Below are 21,094 nucleotides of genomic sequence, written 5' to 3'. Positions count from 1 at the left end.
CTGGTGAATGAAAGATGGCAAGCTTCCACTGTGGCTCGTGTTGACATTTTCCCAGATATGGCTGTGCCGTTGTTAAACACGTAGTTTGGGTGAAAGAAAAACAAAAAGACTCATCGACTAATTTTGCAACAACACAATGTAAGCTTCAACAACATAAATAAAAAAAATCTATATATGAAAATAATCAGATTGAGAGATCTTTCTGTCTTTGCACTTTTCATTTGAGACTCGTTAGTTTCAATTCAACATGAAGTCATCGAAATGGCCGAGTGGATATAGGTTTATAGTTGAGGAATCTCGGGCCCCGGGTTCACATCCCGCTATAATTTCACTCTTTTAAAGTACTGCTGGACCTTCAGCTATAAATACTGTACTGTGAGTTATAAACAATGTTTGTTGACAGTTCTGTAGGCCTATAGGCCTATATACAAAACAAAACAAAACAACAAAACCCGGTGTCAATAAAGAAAGTGTTAAATTTGTACATTTGGATTTTGTTAAAAATAAATATCTCGTTTATTTTCCTGGGATTTTAACTTGTAAAGAAAAATACTTTCTGATTTCCAAGTATAGGGCCTACAATGTTCCCTGGTTCTCAGTTATACGATCTTGGGAAAAGTAATAGGAAACAATGAAGAAATCTTTGAAGATATGTTATTTCAGATAGAATATGTAGGCCTAACGATGTTATTGTTTCTGGCAGCTAAAACAAAACAGTGGTGGAAATAGAGCGGTATACGCTAACACGAGATCTGCTGCACTGAAATCGCAGCAGTTTTATATTTAACGATATCTCGGGAACCAGATATAATATAGAGGATTGCTATCTCGGAAGCTACCTTATATGAATTATTGCATTATTCTAAGATCATTGTTTTGTCAAATAGGAAACTTGTGATGTGGAACGGCATCTTTTCCCCCGTCACTCCATGACAACTGATCTTGGAATGGCAGCAATATTGATGGTTAATTTGGGTTCCTGCAATGTTGCTTCTGTGTGGGAGGATTTGTCACTTCGTGAGAACATCCACAAAATAACAACGTGTGTAAGAGCAACTGTCAAAATAGAAACTGAATACCTACACTATCAAATCCAAAGGTCGATTTCCTGTGGTCTGTAACCTTTTGCTTTTCTTGATATGAAGATTAGACCAACGGGTGCGCGGTCAAAGCATTGAGAAGGACACCGATTCATTCTTTTAAAAAAAGGTGAAGGTACACTGTAAAACAAAATTTGGCTACATAACAACCCATTCTCCTAACTTTTTTTTTTTGAGAGCGTAGGAGAGTTGGAACAGTTTAACGTCAATTTCGATGCAACATTGGACATGCGACATCTGACTCAGTAACAATTTTGATGATATGCAAGTTCCCTCAACAACGATGAAACCCCGGAACATTATTGTCATATCAACAATACAGCATGTTCATGTAAGAGCAGTTCCTTGGTATGCGATGATATCTAAGATCCGTGGAAATGCAAGCTATTGTGCTCTCAATAGTATTAGTTCAGAACGGGGATTTGTTACGACCCGTAATTTAATAATTTTCGGCCCTTAATATAACTAAAAGCCGACCAGTAGTGTAAAAACAAGAAGGCCCGTAATGTCAAGTATGAGTGTGCTATATTAAGGAACAGGTTGGAAGAAATTCATTATTTTTGCGACTTTGTCTGGTGATGTGGTATTCATGTTGTTCAATATCAAAGTTTGGGCACAACCCAGCCACCGTTTTAGAATTGACTTTTTCTCTGTTTTTCCGGACAAAAATTCAGCTGTTCACGGAATGAATTTGAAACTTGTCCTCCAGTAACGAAACAAAATGCACACACAAAAAAGAGGGCTGTCTATAGCTTATGTTTAAGTCTGTCTATGGTTGACTGATGCCGATCGTGCCATGATATGACAGTTGGGGGGGGGGTAACTTTTATAGTTGTCGGTTGGTATTTTTTTTCATTGAAAACACTCAGGAAAGGCCTCGTAAAATACATTAAAGCTTAATGTAAATATGAAAAGAAAACATTCCAAATGATACAATGTTCATTTATTTATTTTGACCGTCGGCCCTACTCGGAAATTGAATCAAGCGAGACGAAAATGACGAATTGTTTCCTGTAAAGTTGCAGTCGCTATGGCCATTACGGCCCGGTAATCAGCTTTACGATACGTTGAGCCTGATACAGAGTTTCATCTATTAATATCCACTGACATTTTCATTCAGATGTAAGGGAACATCTGAGTATAACGACAGTAGGATTACGTGCTGTGGAAACAGATGAGGATTGGCAGGAGACCACAACGTCTGTCCGACACGAGAGATCCATCACGGAAGCACGCTCCCGAAATGGACCAGATGGGGTCCCGTGACGCAGAGCCAATGAGCCAGTGCCTCAGGGGGCAAAATGTCAAACGAACTGTCAAACTGTCAGACAAACTTAATTCGGGCTATTTGACGGTGTTCATTTTCATGACGTGGGTGTTTGGAGAAACGTAAATCAACAAGTCATCAAAACAACCACAAAACCAAAAACGACAAAGACATCTCGTTATTTTGGATATTAAAATCGGTGATTGGGGTTATTGTGGTTGTGGAAGGAGTTGCGGTTGCGAAACGTGCAGTTGTTAAACGTTGTGGAACATTGTAGAACGTTGCTGAATGGTGTTGAAAGTTGTTGAACGTTATTGCACATTATGGAACGTAGCTGAACGATGTTGAACTCTTTTTAAACGTTGTGGTAAATTGTTGTAGTAGTTGTACTCTGTTTTTTCTATACGGGCAGGTAGTGGTCATGTATCTTCAATACCGAAATGTAGTGTGAAATTTTGACTCTATGAAACACGGACTCCTTGGTTGCATTGCGCATGCCAACGTGAAGATAATGAGGACAGCCACAGGTAAAAGAGACCAGGCAGATTTCATAAGAGTCCCAGTTTTATATATTACACAGGAATTAACGTTGTATTGAAAACTAATTAGTCCAGGACCAGTTTCTGTCAGGTTAATTAATGCCATGATGAACGCGCCCGGTTGCCCACGCCATGATGTGCAACAAGCCAGTACCGAGCAAAATGGAATCAGGTCATAATCAGTTACTCAATATTTGCTGCCTTATTTGTGTGAAAGGTTTTTTCTATGTAGTAATTCCCATGCACTCACCGCCCGCTCTACAGCAATGGAACAGTGTCCACTATCTCTTAGTGTAAGAAAACGCAGACGTCAAAAGCATTGTGGGTAGATTACTACCATACATTCCGTGCGCACGTGCTTTGCGCACACGCCGGGAGGAAGTGCATGCTGACCCCGGGTCACTGATTTTAATAAACAAAATCTATCCAATGAGAGCTCAGAGAAATAAGAGGTCAACCTGTAGCACCCGTTGATGGGGTCCAGTGAATAACTTGTGGAAAATTGTGTTTTTGGTTCGGTTGCAATTTGCTATGAAGAGAGCTAATGTTGCAGATGTTTTCATTCGTTATGCAGTATGTGGTGTTCCTGTGATAATTTTTTGAACAGGCGACTGTAATGATGCGGATTATTTCGTATTAACATGAAAAATGTACGTGTCACGGACAGAATGCCCTGCAGTCCCTCTTATACTCGACTTGGTTTGTAAATTTACGCGATAAATATTTGAAGACAATTGTTACCATATATTTCATGATTTTATAGTTCTTGCGCCGCCCCTTTTGTACTCGACGCGTATTACATGAGATAAATACTTAATAACAAATATAACTGCATCTATAATTAATAAATTTCTAGTTATACACACTAAACACCCTCTACACATTAAACACATGATACCCCCTACATGTCATTCACAGCTCATTAGGTAGACCTGTTTACCAATAAGTGTAAGAAACAAACATAACACCATATAATTCAAACTAGATCTTTGTTTCAACCCGGCTGCTACTGACCGTTCGCAAACATATCAAACATGTTGTTTAATACCGTGACCGTGAACATTTGACGAATCTTGGGCCCGGCACGAATCTACAGCTTAGCTCTCCAAAATGGCCCGGACGAATCATTTTTATATCATATCAATATATCTTTTTAATTTACTGACTATGTTTCTACACAACCCACCTGCTCCTTTAAGACCGCCGTGACAAGACGAATCGGTGTGTTGGTGTGGGTCCACTGAGTCGAGTGCGTCGACTTGATGCCGACGCTGGATGAGAATTAATTATGAAGGGTAGGTATATCAAGTAGTGACTGTTGTTAGATCAAAGTGTAGCGGACATAATTAAACGGGGTAAAAACGATAAGCGGTCAGAATGGCAACAAAAGTTGAGGGTCTAAATGCTGGTGGTGGTAATCAGGTGATTCACCCTGGGGGATTATTGCGGAAGTTTTTTGAAGGGGAACGGTGGCTTTGTAAATATTTGACTTGGAGTCATTAATCAACAGTACAGTCAAGCCTTGGAACGGGCCCGAATGAGGTTACTTTTGCACGGCCGTAATTACGTATCGAGGAGAAGATATCGTGCACGAACGAACCTCGTTGTATTTACTCTTGGTTTTATTATCGCCTTGTGCCCGCACATTAACGCAGATAATATCTGAATGAGTGACGATTACGGAAGAAAACTGGCGATGTTATCGGAGAAAATAAGCGGAAGTGACTAATCTGGAATCCTGATAGGCAGTTTGAAATTAAAAAGTAGTCTACATTCTACTAATTTGATATATTTTGCTATTTAAAGTTGCCATGTCATCGTGCCTTGTTGAAAAACTTTCATTTGGATTCCCCCACTAACGAATCATGAACAAAACCATAATAGAGCGGAATAACCGTAAGAAAGTGCAAATGTTACCCTCCGCAATCTGTTTGGATTTGTTGAAGCATGGTTGTGCATTAATATTTCCTCGAGAAAAATTTAGTCAATTTAGTCATTATCTTGTAATGCTTATAAGTTATACTTACTTATCGTTGGTAATAAACATTTCTTTTAATGCAATGTCTCCTTAGAAGGCTCAAACTTTGCCTTGCTGCTTATTAAGGCCAAATAAAAATAGCAATGTTTAGCGTCCCCGCCCGCTTCCTTCTTGGAGGCCGCCTCCTTTTGTTTCTCCTTTTTTTTTTTGGAAAAAGAAAATGTCGACCGATCCATCGTAAAATCAAATGCTTGCAACTCGGAACTTTTAATTTTTGACTCTATCGGTCACTTCCCACATCATGCAGTCGACCCTGCAATCTCCAAACCAGCCTCGACGTGGACAAGAACGCCCGCGCGGCAGTGTTTTTTTTTAATTCTTGTAAAATCATGCTGGAAAACTATTAATAACACTGTAAATATGTTTAATTCTCTTGTCCAGCATGACTGTTTCATTTTTTGTATCTTTGAACAGTGTAAAAACCAACGGTTGTCGGCTGTCTTGAAAACAAAAACCGCTGGAAACTAAACATGTTCTTTTTTTCTTACTTGGCCCAATAGGAACTGAATTTTGGAAAGATCACGCCTCCAACGCGTACGGAGTTTTAAGCTTTGCGTTATTAAACCTGCAATTTTTGGTGACTCTATCAGCGCGACTCGAAGGAAGTCACTCACTGCCTTATTAGAATAACTCAAATCGACTTCATTGCATTATTAGAATGACTTTTCGGTGCCTCGTTCAACACTTATACTTAGTAACTCCTTCCAAAATTATACTTATATAACCACAATATTACAAATCGAGCGGACCGAGAAAAAGGAATATAGCTGGCGGCGAGGTCTGTCGGGTCTTTACATCAGTTATAATAGTATAATCTGTGTATCCAATATTGCGATGCTGTTTGCGAGTTGCGTATCACAAGCTTATAATTATAGGCCTACTGACAACAACGTTTGGAATGTTAAAACTTTTCCTTTTGGTAGGATTTAATGTGACGCGATAATACGGCACTGATAAGTGGTTAAGCACTTTCATATTCGGTTTTCAAAGTGTAGTGGATTTGAGTGTGATTCGCAGGTAGTTTGCGCGTCCGTCCGGAGCTAGCCGTGCGGCGGACCCTGTTGTTCAACCGTGTCGGTTGACAAACATTAACCACACATTATTAATAATCTACACTCAATGGCCACGCCTGGTCCATACAAGATTCACAAGACGCTAGTGCAAGTCATGAAAATCGGTTGTGACCCGCACTGGTGTAAATCCGTGCCGGCGAGTGGGGGAGGGGGGGGGGCAGCAGCCGTACAACTGTACATCTTATGCAAAACTGGCGCGCTTACAAATATTTAAAGCTTTTTTGCGTAGTTCATTTTCCGTTTTGCATTGCTATTTTATACATTTGAGCACTTGGAAAGTTACAAAATAACCATCAAATCAGCATTTTTGGTTTCTCACCACAAAATCCTGGGGGATCAAATGGCCCATCCCTCCCGCTGGTCAAATCTGGTTGGGGGGGGGGGGGGATAGATCCCCTCCTCCAGGATTTACGCCCTTCGTGCAGTGGCACTCCATTAACGATCAATGATACAGGATTAGGGCCTATATGGTTTGTTGAAGAATCATATAGGCCCTACATTACGTTACTCAAAGGTATTGAATTTCATTCTGGATTAGAGCATCATTTTATTTCCTAAAGACAATAAGAAAACAACCGAATTGGGCTCAACAAATCTATGACAAAATAAGTATAAGGAAGCCAAGACAAATGAAATAATCTACTTTTTAGACATGAATGTCAGGCGAAGTACGTCCATGAAATTGAGCAAATCTCGTTCATAGATTACTTGTATAGAACTAAAATTTATTCTATACTTTGATGCGTATAAGGAATCAAAAAAGTTCCATCAGTCCCGGAAAGGCCTGATTATCTAGTAGTGCGCCGTCGCAAGACTGCTTATTTAATTAACTTTCACTATATTGCGAACGGCTCGAGAATGTCACAGTATTATGGAAGAAACATCGCGCGGTGCCGTCAATAGTGTTTTGAACCATTATGGAATTCAAGAAACTGATGATCTTTACGGTTCTTTTTAGTTCGTTTGTCGACTCCGTGGAACTGACCTTCAAAATGCTTGACTGGCTGCTGCTACACGTTGATTGGTCTGTGCGCCTTGAAGTCACTGATCCACCATCTTGGATCCCCAAAAGTCACATTCTGAAGTCTTTTAACAATTCCCCTTAATAATTTATTCTGTGGATGTTGGCCAGCCCTAGGAAAAGAATTGTTGTAATCTCGAAACGTAATAGGAAGATACAATTCTTTTTTCGTCTTTTTTTCTTTGGACAGCCTTAATTACCTTAAGAAATCTATATACGAATTATCAGTTAACAAAAACTAGCGTTCACTGCGAGTGCGTCATGGGTGAGCCTAGAGGGCATGACAGCCGCTTCAGTGCGTGTAAAATGACCTCCAGTGACAAGAATGTAACAGCAATAATTTTATTTTTTCAGCATTTCTGCCCGAGTTTCCATATTTTGATACAAAAATTCCATACTAGTAATCTTACCATAATATAATCCTTCGACTGAGCAGCCCTTTGTAAAAAAAAAACCCAAAAAAACCACACACACATTCAAATCCTGAGCAAAATCACACCAAAAATATTATTCCCTCCTGGCTTTATTTTAGCTCCAAAACGAATTATGTTTGAAAAACATTTCTAATTGAAGAATCCATTTATTCCTTGTCTTCTTTTATGCGGCTGATAAATATTTCTGATTGTTCTTTGTATTGTGGTGTTTGTATACATGTATCTTCGGGCATGTAACGCCGGCGCGGATCCGGGGGGGGGAGGTTTGGGGGTCAACCCCCCCCCTGCTCTGACTCAATTTTTTTCATAGAAATACATAAAAAAAATAATGTGAACCCCCCCCCCCCCCCCGCTCTGACACCCAACAAAATATATGCTGGTAATTATGACGGCCTGTGCAAAATTCGGACAGAGCCAGCTGGGTTACGGGGGCATTTGTACACTATTCTGTAATATAGTGTTAATGATGGTCGGATTTGAACAGCCCCCCATTGAAAGTATGGTACGAGCACCCACCCACCCATCCACCGATTGATTTAACGGAGGGCAAGTGTCCGGACAAAAAAACTTGTCTACATTTCAACATTGCTTTGCTGATGAAAACCCCCTCCCCCTGCAAAAAAAATCTGGATCCGCCCCAAACGACGTCGTGTTGTAATCTTGGCACGCATTTTGCATGGCAAATTATTATTAGCATCAGTAGCGCGACATCTGTATTAGTGAATGGATGCGCACCTCAACAAGAAACAAAATCGTCTGTCGTTCACTTTCCTTACCAATAGATGGCGCTACAAAAAAAACCTGCCCTGTAAAGACTGTAGATACGTTATTTGCAGTCATAACATTTGGTCTCATAGTCATAAGGCATACAACTATAGACTATTTATTATTCGATTGGATTTACGATTATAAGTAAGAGAAAACAGGCAGATGTGGAGCATATGTTTTTTAAAAAGCTATAATATGTACAGACATTCATGCACATGTGCCTTCCTTAAGGCATATCTTAAATTAATGAGGGCGCTGTAACGAAATGCTGGGTACACGCAGTGGAAGGATTCAGATTAGTAACTTTTTTTTTCCAATTGTAAAATCAAAGATTGTAAACAAAAATGTAATGATTGAATCATAGCAATATGTTAACGTAGATCTCCAAACTTGATTATTCAAGTCTGTTTAAACCACCAGAATAGCATGGGGGGGGGGGGTAAACAAATACAAAGGAACATGCATGGAGATTCGTCCAGCTTGTAAATTTTCCCAACGCCGACGAAAAAGGAAAGTGAAATATCGGGATATTTGGTCGATTTCTGGTCACGCAATATGTCAATCTAGAATTAGTTGCTGTTAATAAACTTGTGAAATGCGATCAGCTTCTAAAACTATTTATTTCTAACCTCAAATCTCACACAACATGTTTTGTTTACAAAAATTGATTTAAACAGTACAATTTAATTTCTAAATCGCGCCTTGATTTCGTTATTATATGATACAAAGCTTAAACAACAGCTTAGCAGTTTAAAAGCAACTCACTTCTTTGCTTTGAATAGCCTACGTACAGGTGCATTAGGGTTGTAATTATTTTAATGGAAATGTCAGCCTCTTTGTGGCGCTTTAAAATCACAAACAGAGCTTGCTCACAGAGTCAACACATAGTTGAATTTAAACGCCTGCTGGGGCGGGAAATCGTAATCCCGTACAGTCTCTAAAACCAGGCGCACTTCACTGTTCTTGGAGCGGAATTCAAAGTTGTTTTCTCTCCGACGCACTCCGGTCGACTTAATGTGGTGCGGGTTGGTGCTCTTGGCGAGCGGCATGCGACCGTCTACGACCAGTTCCTTCCGGTAGTTGCCGCAGAGCTCGTAGATGGTGACGCCCTGGTGCTGGGGATCTATGAAGCAGCTGATTGGTACAAATTTGGAGAGAGAAAATACATTATTTTGATGAGAACACTCAACGTGAACGCATGATTGGATCGAGCTCTGGAAGGAGGTGAATACGAGCTAATCGGGTAAAAATGGGAGAGGTGTGAGTAAGAGGTTTCTCCACAAAGTGGTTGGTATCTTCAACAATCATCTGAGAAAAGTTGTGTGTTTGCATCACAATGATTTTATTCAAAAATAATTCCATCACTTATCAATAGTCAAGTTCTTCATAGCTTGTCACTTATTAGGATGGGGGGGGGGGGGTATTTACGTGACAAAGACCCTGTTTTCTATAAGCTTCTAAATTCATAGTCTACCACTTCTTCCACAAGATTTTGTGCATCAATCTGATCGGCAATTAGCTTGCAATCTCTGAATAGGCCTCTAAACAAGATAAGAAAGCCTAGTCGGGGAGTCAGTCAGTCAGTCAGTCAGTCAGTCCGTGATCAGTCGGGGAGTCGGGAGTCGGTCGGACTATCGGTAGGTCGGTCGGTCTATCGGTAGCTCGGTCTGTCGGTAGGTCGGTCGGTCGGTCAGTCAGACAGTCAGTCGGTCAGTCGGTCAGTCGGTCAGTCGGTCATTTGGTCGGTCAGTCAGTCAGTCGGTCGGTCGGTCGGTCGGTCGGTTGGTCGGTCGGTAGGGGAGTCGGTCAGTCGGTCGGGGAGTCTGGAGTCAGTCAGTCAATCAGTCGATCAGTCGGTCAGTTGGTCGGTCAGTCAGTCAGTTGGTCGGTCGGTCAGTCAGTCGGTCAGTCGGTCAGTTGATCGGTCAGTCAGTCAGTCGGTCGGTCGGTCGGGGAGTCGGTCAGTCAGTCAGTCAGTCAGTCGGTCGGTCAGTCAGTCAGTCGATCGGTCGGTCGGGGAGTCGGGAGTCAGTCAGTCAATCAGTCGGTCAGTCAGTCGATCAGTCTGTCGGTCGGTCGGTCGGTCGGTCGGTCGGTCGGTTGGTCGGTCAGTCAGTCAGTCGGTCGGTCGGTCGGTTGGTCGGTCGGTCAGTCAGATAGATACAAAGAGTACAATTAACTGGCCCCTCTGGGACCAGCAAATATGGGTTAATCTTGCGCGTAAATTTCGTAGTAAAAAGGCAGTTAATAAACACCAGCAATTAGATAAATACCAACAGCGAGATAATGTGTAGAGTAGAAAGAAACTATTTGAAGATACACTGGCCGACGGCCGTATATCCACGACATTTTGTAGCCAAGGCGCGCGGCGACAAGAAGTCCCGAATCTCCCGCGTGTCACCACCAGGTGGCCTATTGGCTCACTGCTGTGATCCGAGTTCACCGACGATATCGTTATAGTGATGTGCTCTTGACAGTCCAACGCCAGGCCATCTCCGGGCATTGACTTATATTAAGCGGTTTAAAATAATGTACAGGGTCGTTTCACAGATGAAGTCTGTATTGGTGGTCACGTCCCCGTCATTAACCTGAGATACGTGAACACAATATGAGGGCTATATACTTAGTTTGCATATTACTGAAATTTACGCAATATCGCATCCCTATGGCGTCCATCGTATCATCGTAGAAAGGCAAATTAAAGTGTACCTAAAAGTTATCTGCTTTTACATTTGTGCATTATTACTTCAATGTTTTCCGGTTTTATTGAAAAGAAATGGTTGTCAAAAATCTATCTGTAAAAGGAGAAGCAAGAAATAATCCCCTTACTTGAAATCTTCTCCGGAGCGACCGTATCTGAACTTGACCTCAATAGAGCCCCTTGGATTGATCCAAAGCAGATAGCCTCTGTCAGATGTCAGTACAACTGAATCTACCGGGTTTAAGCCGCTGAAAGAAAAGAACAGGCAAGGGTGTTACATCAACGATATCATCTACTAACATCGTATAAAATTATCACACCATAATAGTCTTAAAATGTTCAGTTCATATTCTTTAGGTTCTGCTCAAACCGCTGTACCTTGGAGCGTTGAACATTACTCGAGAGACTACCCAGCCGATGGTGTCAACGTTAACTACGATTTACGATAATTTTATCTCTTTACTAACTCATACTTATTCTAGTGTAGTTTACATGGAAGTGGCGACAAGTTCAATTTACAACTTGTTTGAAAATGGGGACGAATTAAGTGTCCGAAAACTACAAACAGAAACAAACCACTATAGCAGTCTAGCACCGATGAAAGGAAAATGACAAAGGGGAAGTATTTGAGGTGGAGAAGACTGACTTCAAATGATTGTGTATTTGTTGGGTGGGTATTTTGATATTCATAATGAGGAGAAGGGAGGGCCGCGTGAACAGATGGAGAACAATGGAGTGAGAAAGAACAGTTCTATAAAGGGAATGACATAAAATATATATCTATTCACATTCGATCATTAAACATGGGAAATGTGAGTCTCCACATCCAGCTTATTCATCCATTTTTCTTATACTGCATTCTGCATTCACTCTCCCAGCAACAGCAGGTCACAGTACCGCAATCTATTTCCAATAATTGTCCGTGTTTCCTTCATGTTCAGTTCAGTTCCAGCAACGAACTGCTTTTCCACTTTGCCACATTCTATAGCTTAAAGTTTAGTGTTGCTTTTAAGATTGCCACTGTTACTAAACCAGGACCATCTTGAGTGGTATACGGGTCCCTGACGTGTCACTGCCTCTTTAAAATAGATAACATAATATCGCCATAATTTCTCATCACTTTGACCAAACAATTAAAAAGATCATGGATATGGATAATGCCAAAAGTTTTTTTCACAAACGTTCACAAAATTAATGCTTAGGCTACTATAAGATCATAGAGAAAGGACACACGTGCAGCGTGTTTATCGAATCAAATAATTTGTCAGATGTCACGCCCATTATATATTGGCATTTATGACATGTCATTTAGGGAATGCGTGTAATCAGATAGTAGCATCATAACTTATGAGGAAGTTGTGCTAACAGCATGCTTACTTTTGTTTTGCTGTTACCTATCACAAAGTGATTGCTTACAAATTACATTGACAATAATGATTGACAACACACAACAAATGCCCTATCCTCGTTTGTTTGAAATGTGGGATCGATTTCATTCCTATATAGGGCCTGGGCCTATATACACGTGTTCTCGGAAATCAGAAGGGGGCACCGGCCCTAACAGCAAATAAGCATATGGCACAAAAAGTTGGAACAAATTAATGTTTAAAGTTCACAAAACCATGGAAAAGACAGAAGTGTCAATAGGCCTATTACAAATGGGGTTTTACGTCAGGATATCCATTTTTTTCAATTTGGTTTTGTCGCCCACCGACCTAATTTTATGAACACTGTATACCTAATTTTTGTCCGACAGCATGCAAGAAAAAAAAATTGTCCACGGGTGGGAGTGGAACCCACGACATGCTGCCGAACGTCTTAACTATACCCCCACCGAGCTCGCCGCGGTTGGATGGCCGGTTCGAATCTGCAGGTATAGCAGCAAATGACCGAAGTTGAAGCATTTTGTAGGACGAAATTTAGCGTCGGTTATTGGGTTTCGCTCTTCACGGAATTGTAGGCTTATTTCCGGAAATGACATATTTATTCGCACACAAGTCGCATAATTTTGTAGTTGTGATGTTGCTCTGAGTAATTATTATCAGTACCGATTGGACAGAAGGCAGAATGTTTCAGCAGAAGACTGATTGGTATCAACCGTTTTTAAATCTGTCACAACAGAATAGTCGCTTATATACCCTATACCTACCCGTGTTTGTCCCGTTTACCCATCGCCAGGAGCCGTGAGGGCGAATCCAACACAGTAATGGGATCAGAGTCCCCTGCTCTGACTGTGATCTTGGTACCAGACGGCCACAGTGCATCCAACAAAGTAAAATCCATCGTGAAGCGATGACTTGTGGAAGTTTCGCACCCACAGACCGCCATTTTCTTTACTCGGTCCGATTGTGCGAACTCTTCAGTGCATTAGGGCCTACACATTGCCGCTCTTCTTCGTATCAAGATGTCGGAGTCTTTGTATCAAGATTCATGTCGGAGCATGCTGATCTTTCTTGATATATGCCAAAAGGGACACTGAATTTCCCTAAAAGCATTTATTTTGAAAATCCTTACACAAAGCTGATACGTACGTTGCTCTTCATTAGAGACTGTGATCCAACTGGTCGGCGACTTGGATTCACACAACCCTCCCACTATACCATGGGAAAAAAATATGGCCTTCACGTCAAAATATGGATCCAACTAAAATAATCAAAGTGCCTTCTCGCATCACCGACAGCAAACTGGACAACCTCCCCCGGAGAAAGCACTTCACATCGATGCTCTTCAATGCAACTCTTGATGTCTTCCAGAGGGAGTATTCCCTGCCGTTTGATTAAGACACCAACCCCTATTGCGATATAATTGGCTTTGGTTGTCATATCTTAATATAAACATTCAACTTGTTGGTCATTATATTGAGGACGGTTACTTGGGTTCATGCCACATTAGGTGGTAACTGATAATAAACACGAACGCTTTTACAACCGCCGCACGACGCTTCTTCATCTTATGTTTTGATTGATAATTAAAAAAAAAAAGGAAGCCAGGTGGGAGGTCTTTTCCCGTTCTGATAGATTTATTTTGTCGTTCACCAGACGCTTATGATTGGCATCCTTATCTTTCGTCAGTCTCATCTTCTTTTTCGTGTTTACAAGACTGTTTCTCTATGCGTAAATTTTGACAGGGAGCTAGAAATAGTCTGAACAGAAAATGTATCGGTACTCATGCCAATGTCAGGGGCGGATCTATAGCTTTCAGGAAACGGGGGTTGATATAAAGGAGGAGGGAGTTGAGTCTAAGGGCTGCCGAAGGCACGCCCTGCTAGGGGAGTCTGGGGGCGTGCCCCTGATTTTCTTTTTTTAAATGTACGATGATTTCTCCTGCATTCTAAGGCCTTTGAGAACTTCAGCATTCCATTAATTTTTTTGGGCAAAATCTACCAGTTTCATATTAATCTTAAAATTAATGTGGCCTGACGTTGCGAACTTAGCAAGTTCTTCTTCAGAGGCTAAAACAGAAATGACAGAGGTGCATACATTAACATGGGGGTGCACACAAACATGCAGGGCTGAAAGAAGAAACACAAAAGGAGGATTAAGTGGGAAAGGTGTAGATAGATGCAGGGGAGGGTGGATGAGAGAACAAAGAAACAAAAAAACAAAGGGAGATGGCAAACCACAAGGGGTCTGGTGTGAACAGGGGAGGGACCAGAAAGGGGAAGGATCAAAGGTCACAGGGAGTGGGAACGGACAAAAGAGTGTGAGAGTGAAGGGATGATGCGGGGGGGGGGGGAAACAGTATGGAGGTGGAAAGGGATGAAAGATGGGTAAACACAAACAAGGAAGACCAGATGGATTATCTGTAACAGAAGACAATGGAGGGGAAAAAAAAGGATTAATCATTTCCAAGTTGGATGTTGAGACCATGTGGTTGAATAGTTCGAAGACGATTCATCCACACTTTCTCTCTGCTGAGGCGAACTGAGTCCTTGCGATGGCCAAGAGATTCAATGCCCTGCAAAATCATATCAGAAATGGAGTGGTTAGGCAGGTTGAAGTGATGACCAACAGGGGTGTCTAGTTTCTTGGTGTTGACCGTTGACCGGTGGGCATAGAAACGCTTCTTGAGCGTATTCTTAGTCTCACCTACATACTGCACTCCACAGACCCTGCAAGAAATGAGATATATGACATTAGAGGTGTTACAAGTGATGTTACCAGTGGTTCTGTGGGTAGTGACAGAAGAGTGGCCAGAAAAGGAGTCAGACTCCTGGATATGAATCTGGCAGACAACACATCTGGAACTGCACTTGAAAGTACCATGCTGGGTGGGAGGGGATGCATCTAAGGATGGGACTTCAGCTCGAACAATCAAGTCCCGTAGATTTCGAGGACGCCTGTAAGCCAATGTGGGGCCGTTTACTTTTTTACAGTTTCATATTAGTCAGAGGCTGAAAGTGGAATGCAACACCCCCTCTAAAACCGCTACTGGATGTAATAAGCTGGCCTGGTTGGCATTGTCATGAAGTATAAAACATGGGAGAGAATCCGGAGCAATGATGTATAGAAAGATAAGCCGAAGAGCAAAATAAATCGAAGGATCAACACATTCGGCATGATTCGACTTACAATCCAAAATATCACTTGGCATACTTTTTACGGGGATATTGAGAATGTTATTGGATGTCAAAATGAGTGTGAATACAATGATACATGTACTTTATAAATACTCGTATCCGAGTACGCGCACGTGTATGAACACGTACATGTGTGCGCATAAACGTATCCACAACCGTATTCATTTAAGTTCCTAAAGTATTAGTGGGACCGTATCATAATTCCGACGCCTCATCTAGGTCTGAAGCCTTCATAATTCCGAAATTTCGGACTTATGAGGCGTCGGACTTATGAGGCATAAATAACGCCTCATATAGGTCCGACGCCTCATACGTCCGACGCCTCATAAGTCCGACAATGGACAAACTCTCATAAGTCCGACAATGGACAAAGTTGTTTCGGACTATGAGGCGTCGGAGCTATTGGGCGTCGGACTTATGCGGCGTAGGACCTATGAGGCGGACTTTACGCCTCATAAGTCCGACGCGTAATAAGTCCGACGCCTCATGTCCGTATGATTTCGGATTTATGAGGCGGCGGACCTATGAGGCGTCGGACTTCTCGGAGATTCCAACTATTCTGGGCGAATGTAGTCAGGTAGGCCTTATAATATTACGCGAGTTACGTGACAAAAAACGGGAAGATCCCTCCCATTTCCGAAATTTCCCGAAGGTTCCCGAACACATTGTTGTCGAGGATCGGATGTGTTCGCGATATAGCCCAATAACGCCAAACTCAATATATTTTTTCTTCAAAATCTGGGCATTTCGCCTACGGTTCATAACCAGTGAGTTATAATACAGAAATTTCTTACAGATGTGATGGCAGGTATGATAAGTCCACAACGGACAATGGCTAGAGCGACTGGAGCAACCTAAATGATTGACAGCGGGATACCCGTCACAGTGGAGATGTTAAAACCCACTCATTTTCATCTTGGATTATCATTAATGGACAAAACAATGAGCCATCTTGATGACAATAATGTGGCGTTTGACTAGTTTACCTACAAAATAAACGATGAAGATTACCAGTTAATATACACGCTGACAAAAGATTGCCAAAATGAATGATTGGTTTTGAAATATTGAGGTTTTACAAATATGAAAGGTTTAACCAAAAAAATCAGCCGTGCATACATGTTTTAAACCACCCCCCCCCCCCCAAAAAAAAAACACGCACAAGTTTAAAATTACCACATTATACCGCGACTTTCTGTGCAACATTTCATCCACAATGATATAGGGTGAGTCAAAAAAAGCGGAACCCAAACCCCTAAAATTACACTTCATATTTTAAAAAAATATGTAGCACCAAACATAATAATGACTGGAAAGCCAATTCCATAAACTACTTTTAGATGAAAACAATTACTGAAATTGCTCAATCCATTCAAACAATATCAGCATTTAAACACGATGACCCTAAAACCTGTGTCGTCCAAAAATGCGATTTCAGGAATCGTCGTCACATTGTCCTCAAACATCACCAGCGATAAAATCTCAGTTTAAAAGTTAGAAATATTCAACAAAGTCCTTTTGAAGGCCCATCTTTAAAAAAAAAAAAGAAGAAAGTGGATTTTATAAATTATCTTGTTTGCCTAACCAGGGTTGTTAATAAAGATATTGTGTACTACAGTTGGTGACAGTTGTTGAAACAAGTATTCTGTGTCATTTTCTTTGTTGTTCCAAACAGTCAGAATACACGATAAACTTTTTTGGACGAAACAGATTTAGGCCTAAGGGTCATTGCGTTTAAATGGTGATATTCTTTGAACGGAATAAAGCAATTTCAGTATTTTTTTTCATCTAAAAGTAGCTTATGCAATTGGCTTTCCATGCAGTCATTATTATTTTTGGTGCTACATATTTTTAAAATATGAAATATAATTTTTTTTTTGGGGGGGTGGGTTCCGCTTTTTTTGTGACTCACCCTGTAGTTCTAGCTTATGCGTGTTTTAGTAGACAATCAGGATTTGTTTTGTCTCGTTAGACTGCGGAAAATTTAGTTCGAACTTATAAGCCTTTTGAAAATTAATAGTTTGCTTATTAAAGCTTTTGAATATCACCACGCTGTACAAACATGTTTCCAGACACGACACCGATATATGTTGAGCCGGTGGTGATTATGATAATAATATCGGAATGTAATCCCCGCGGCTATGCCAGTTATGGCAATCATTCCACAGGGTGCATGGCCCCGGCGGGCCCGGTAGAAGTCGATGTGTGCTATGCATTCATGGCATTGTTGTAATAACTGACGAATGATACGCGTCTACGCCATTCACTCGGTCATTCCGTTTAAGAGTGTTTACGTGCATGTCTGGCATCCACGTTTGTGTTTTAGTTTTATGAGGCATACCTGTTGGCAGTGAAAGTCATTGATTTAAGTCAGTCACATATCTTTTACGCCTGAATTGGGTGCACAAAAGCTCACTTTTAATAGGAACTTCCAACAAAATAACGACAACAAAAAATGTAAAGGCAGAACACACTTAATTGCACATAACCATCATACACAATGACGTTCCTAGCTGTTAGTGCGGTCAAGGACGGACAATGATTATAGATCTTCCTCCGGCACTATCAACTTTTTATCACTTTCATTCACCATCATATACCATCAGCATCACCATAGTCTTTATAAAACACAAGAGCATTTAGTTCATTCAAACACATCGTATTACGTCATAGTTCACCAATCAGGGGATTGGGGAATAATCAGGGGAATCCGCATGATCGAGGCCTGTGCGCCTCCCCATTAACCCCTCTCATACTTTGAGAAGAGCATAGATTAGCTTTCTGTTGTTAAAAACTCACTGAGTGCCCCCTGCAGAAAACTATGCACCCCTTCCCCATCCTAGGTGTCGCCTTTCAAATTGGACCCCCAGCCTGTTATGCCACTGGTACACTACTCTCAACCTGCAGGGCTATATTTGTAGAGAAATTGTGCATAATCGCAAAAAAATTGTTCTCGCACTTCCACCATCCTTACTTCCAATGATGGCATTGTCATTTAAGTCACCACATTATCTCCATCATCATGATCTCCAATGTCGCAGCACCGCCTTCACCCTTCAAAGGTCACCAACCTCAACATTCAACATACATAACTACCACTGCAAACACCATCACCACCATGGCATTGTCACGATGACACGTAAATCCTTTATCACCATCACCACCAGTAGCAAATTGTTAATCATCGTCATCACATGTCACGCCGACGTCACAATCAACAAAATCAACTCGTCATTTATAACAGTAATACAAACAACCCTCATCACTATTGTCACCGCAACACGGTGCAGTCATTAAGTCCGTATCCCGCGGTCACACACCATTCCCACATTTTCAATCACTGGAAGCAAATTGCAGAATGTCTTACTCAACGAGAGCCCTGCCGACTTCCTCATAGGGTTCAACCGCCTCCTCTTCTATCTCCATCGGATGCAGGTCATCTGCATCATCAACGCGGATCTCTGGCGCATCCGCCGGCTGCAATTCTTCCATCATGTCTGATATTATTGTTTTGTAGCGATGAGAAAAACAGATCAAGAGTTCAAGCTTTCTCAAATACAGTCCAAAATAGTTGTAAAGTATCTCTGAATGTGTGTATTCTATGTAAAAATGAGTTTCATGGATTCGAAATTAAGTTCTTGATAACTTGCTACTGTACGATCGCTATATACGATAAGATTTAAATTTTCAAATACTGACCTTTCCTACGTCCGATCGATCGATCCTCCCGCCTTACTGTGCCATTGGTTATCAACTGTGGAGATTGGTGATCAACTGCGGAGATGAAATAGTCTGCAGCAACTTTCTCCCTAGGTGAGCTCCTGCTTTTCTCATAAACGCATTGGTTGGTGCCGACTAGCGGTATTAAGTTGCAAATTCCTGGAGATTCACACGCTGCTTGATAGAAGAGGTAATGGCATCTACCACTGGAGAACCAAAATAAGGTCCTATTGGCTATTCATATTTAGACTGATGGACCACAGCCAATTCCGAACAATTGTTGACTCATGACTCGATAAGCCCGGAATAGATCACTGCCATACTGCTTATCAAAATGTTTTCAATGTGATTCCTTTGACATTCCAACATATCATTGTGCAGTTTAATTTAATATAATTATACCCTCAACCACAAGAAACATTATGTTGGCTGAAAAAGTTGACAAACCTCTGGAAATACATGTACTGCGACCGGCAATCACGGCATATTGCAGTAAACGTAGACAACCTCGCAGGAGGAATGTTTCTAATACATTTCTCTCCCCCCCCCCCCCGTGTCAGTTTTTTTCTGTATAGCTGACACTATTAGCATATAAACCAATTATTCGATAACACAACTATACAAAAAAAACACCCTTTTCTGATCTGGTAATAACAAAAATATCCCAGCCATGATGTCCTAACGCATTGATATTCGGTAGTATAGAGGTTACTATCACGTTCGTCTGAAAACGCGAAACTTAAGGTTCCCGCTTCAAATCCTGCCGGAGACAACTTTTTTTTAAATTCCAAACCTTTTCCGTTTGTTGATAACACAAAAGACATGCGAGCCGAGTAAAGCTGATCCCTGATCATTATTGAGGTATCTATGTGGCCATCGGGGTCAATTTAGGGGGCAAAGGTGATGAGTTTTCAAGCAATTCCAATTTATTGACAGTGAGTGAGAGAGTCCGTCAGTGAGGAACAAGACTAGGCCGGCCCTGCCCGCTGGGACCATAAAGAAATCATTCATTGGGATCTATGCGTCCTCAGATTATATGTAGGGGTTATCACTCTCGCCTCACACGCTAGAGGAACCCGGGCAGAATCATTGTTTGGGTCAGTTTAAACCCCCTTTTTATTAATTAAACAACATAACAATCACTCATTGACATCAATTTAACCAACATCAGATTCCGTGGTGTAGTAGTTATTACGATCACTGAATTTCACACGTAACGTCCTCGGTTTGAACCCTGGCGGATTCTCTTGTTTTGTTTTATATCAAACTCTTTTTTTAACGTCAAATCAAAACATTGAGAACCAAGCAAGATGGGAGTCCGTATATAGTGTGGCGGTTATCCACGTTCGCCTCACACGCGAAAGGTCCCCGGTTCGAACAGGGGCGGAATCACCTATTTTTTTTTTTTTGAGGGGGGGGGGGGGAGAGGAGGGGGGGGGGGGGTATTATCCATCCGTTTTCTGTGATGAACAACAAAAATCACGATCACTAGTGCACTAACCCTAATAGATTTGCGATTCCATAGTGCATTGGCTTTTACGTTCATGTCACACGCGAAAGGTCCCCAGATCAAAATATATACCAACTTTCTTTCTGATAAATGCACCTTTTCCTTATATTGTGTCATTTTAATTACAGTGAATTCACACAAGATTGACAAATGCATTCCATGCGATAGGGAATCAAACGGTTTTTCCCGTTAATTAACAAAGAAAATCACCACAACTTGAACTGAATTCACAACTGAGCTCTCGTTTTGTGATGCAACGGTTTTCAGGGGTGCCTCCAACGCACACGTTCTCCGGTTCAACCTCTTTAGGATGGTTTTTTTGTTGGGTGGGAGAATCAAATCGA

The 21,094-nt window shown here is 41.3% G+C and overlaps 1 protein-coding gene across 2 annotated transcripts; it reads right to left on the bottom strand.

Moving 5' to 3' along the window:
* Positions 1 to 8,301: 8,301 nt before the first annotated feature.
* LOC119740313 lies at positions 8,302 to 19,507 on the bottom strand. Of its 2 annotated transcripts, XM_038215581.1 has the most exons (4): positions 19,220 to 19,507; positions 18,888 to 19,017; positions 11,070 to 11,189; positions 8,302 to 9,374 (listed from the first exon to the last, which is right to left on the bottom strand). In XM_038215581.1, the coding sequence occupies exons 2-4, from the start codon at positions 19,013 to 19,015 to the stop codon at positions 9,110 to 9,112; spliced, it is 513 nt and encodes a 170-aa protein (XP_038071509.1). In that variant the 5' UTR covers positions 19,016 to 19,017; positions 19,220 to 19,507; the 3' UTR covers positions 8,302 to 9,109. The 2 variants fall into 2 exon arrangements, with proteins under 2 accessions (XP_038071509.1, XP_038071508.1); XM_038215580.1 differs by lacking the exons at positions 18,888 to 19,017; positions 19,220 to 19,507 and adding an exon at positions 13,091 to 13,622.
* Between the last annotated feature and the right edge of the window lie 1,587 nt (positions 19,508 to 21,094).

This window comes from Patiria miniata, unplaced genomic scaffold (assembly GCF_015706575.1).
Source record: "Patiria miniata isolate m_02_andy unplaced genomic scaffold, ASM1570657v1 HiC_scaffold_5, whole genome shotgun sequence".
In the NCBI taxonomy this organism is placed as follows: domain Eukaryota; kingdom Metazoa; phylum Echinodermata; class Asteroidea; order Valvatida; family Asterinidae; genus Patiria; species Patiria miniata.
The sequence above is the reverse complement of the archived record's forward strand: the minus strand, read 5'-3'. Positions and strand labels throughout refer to the sequence as shown.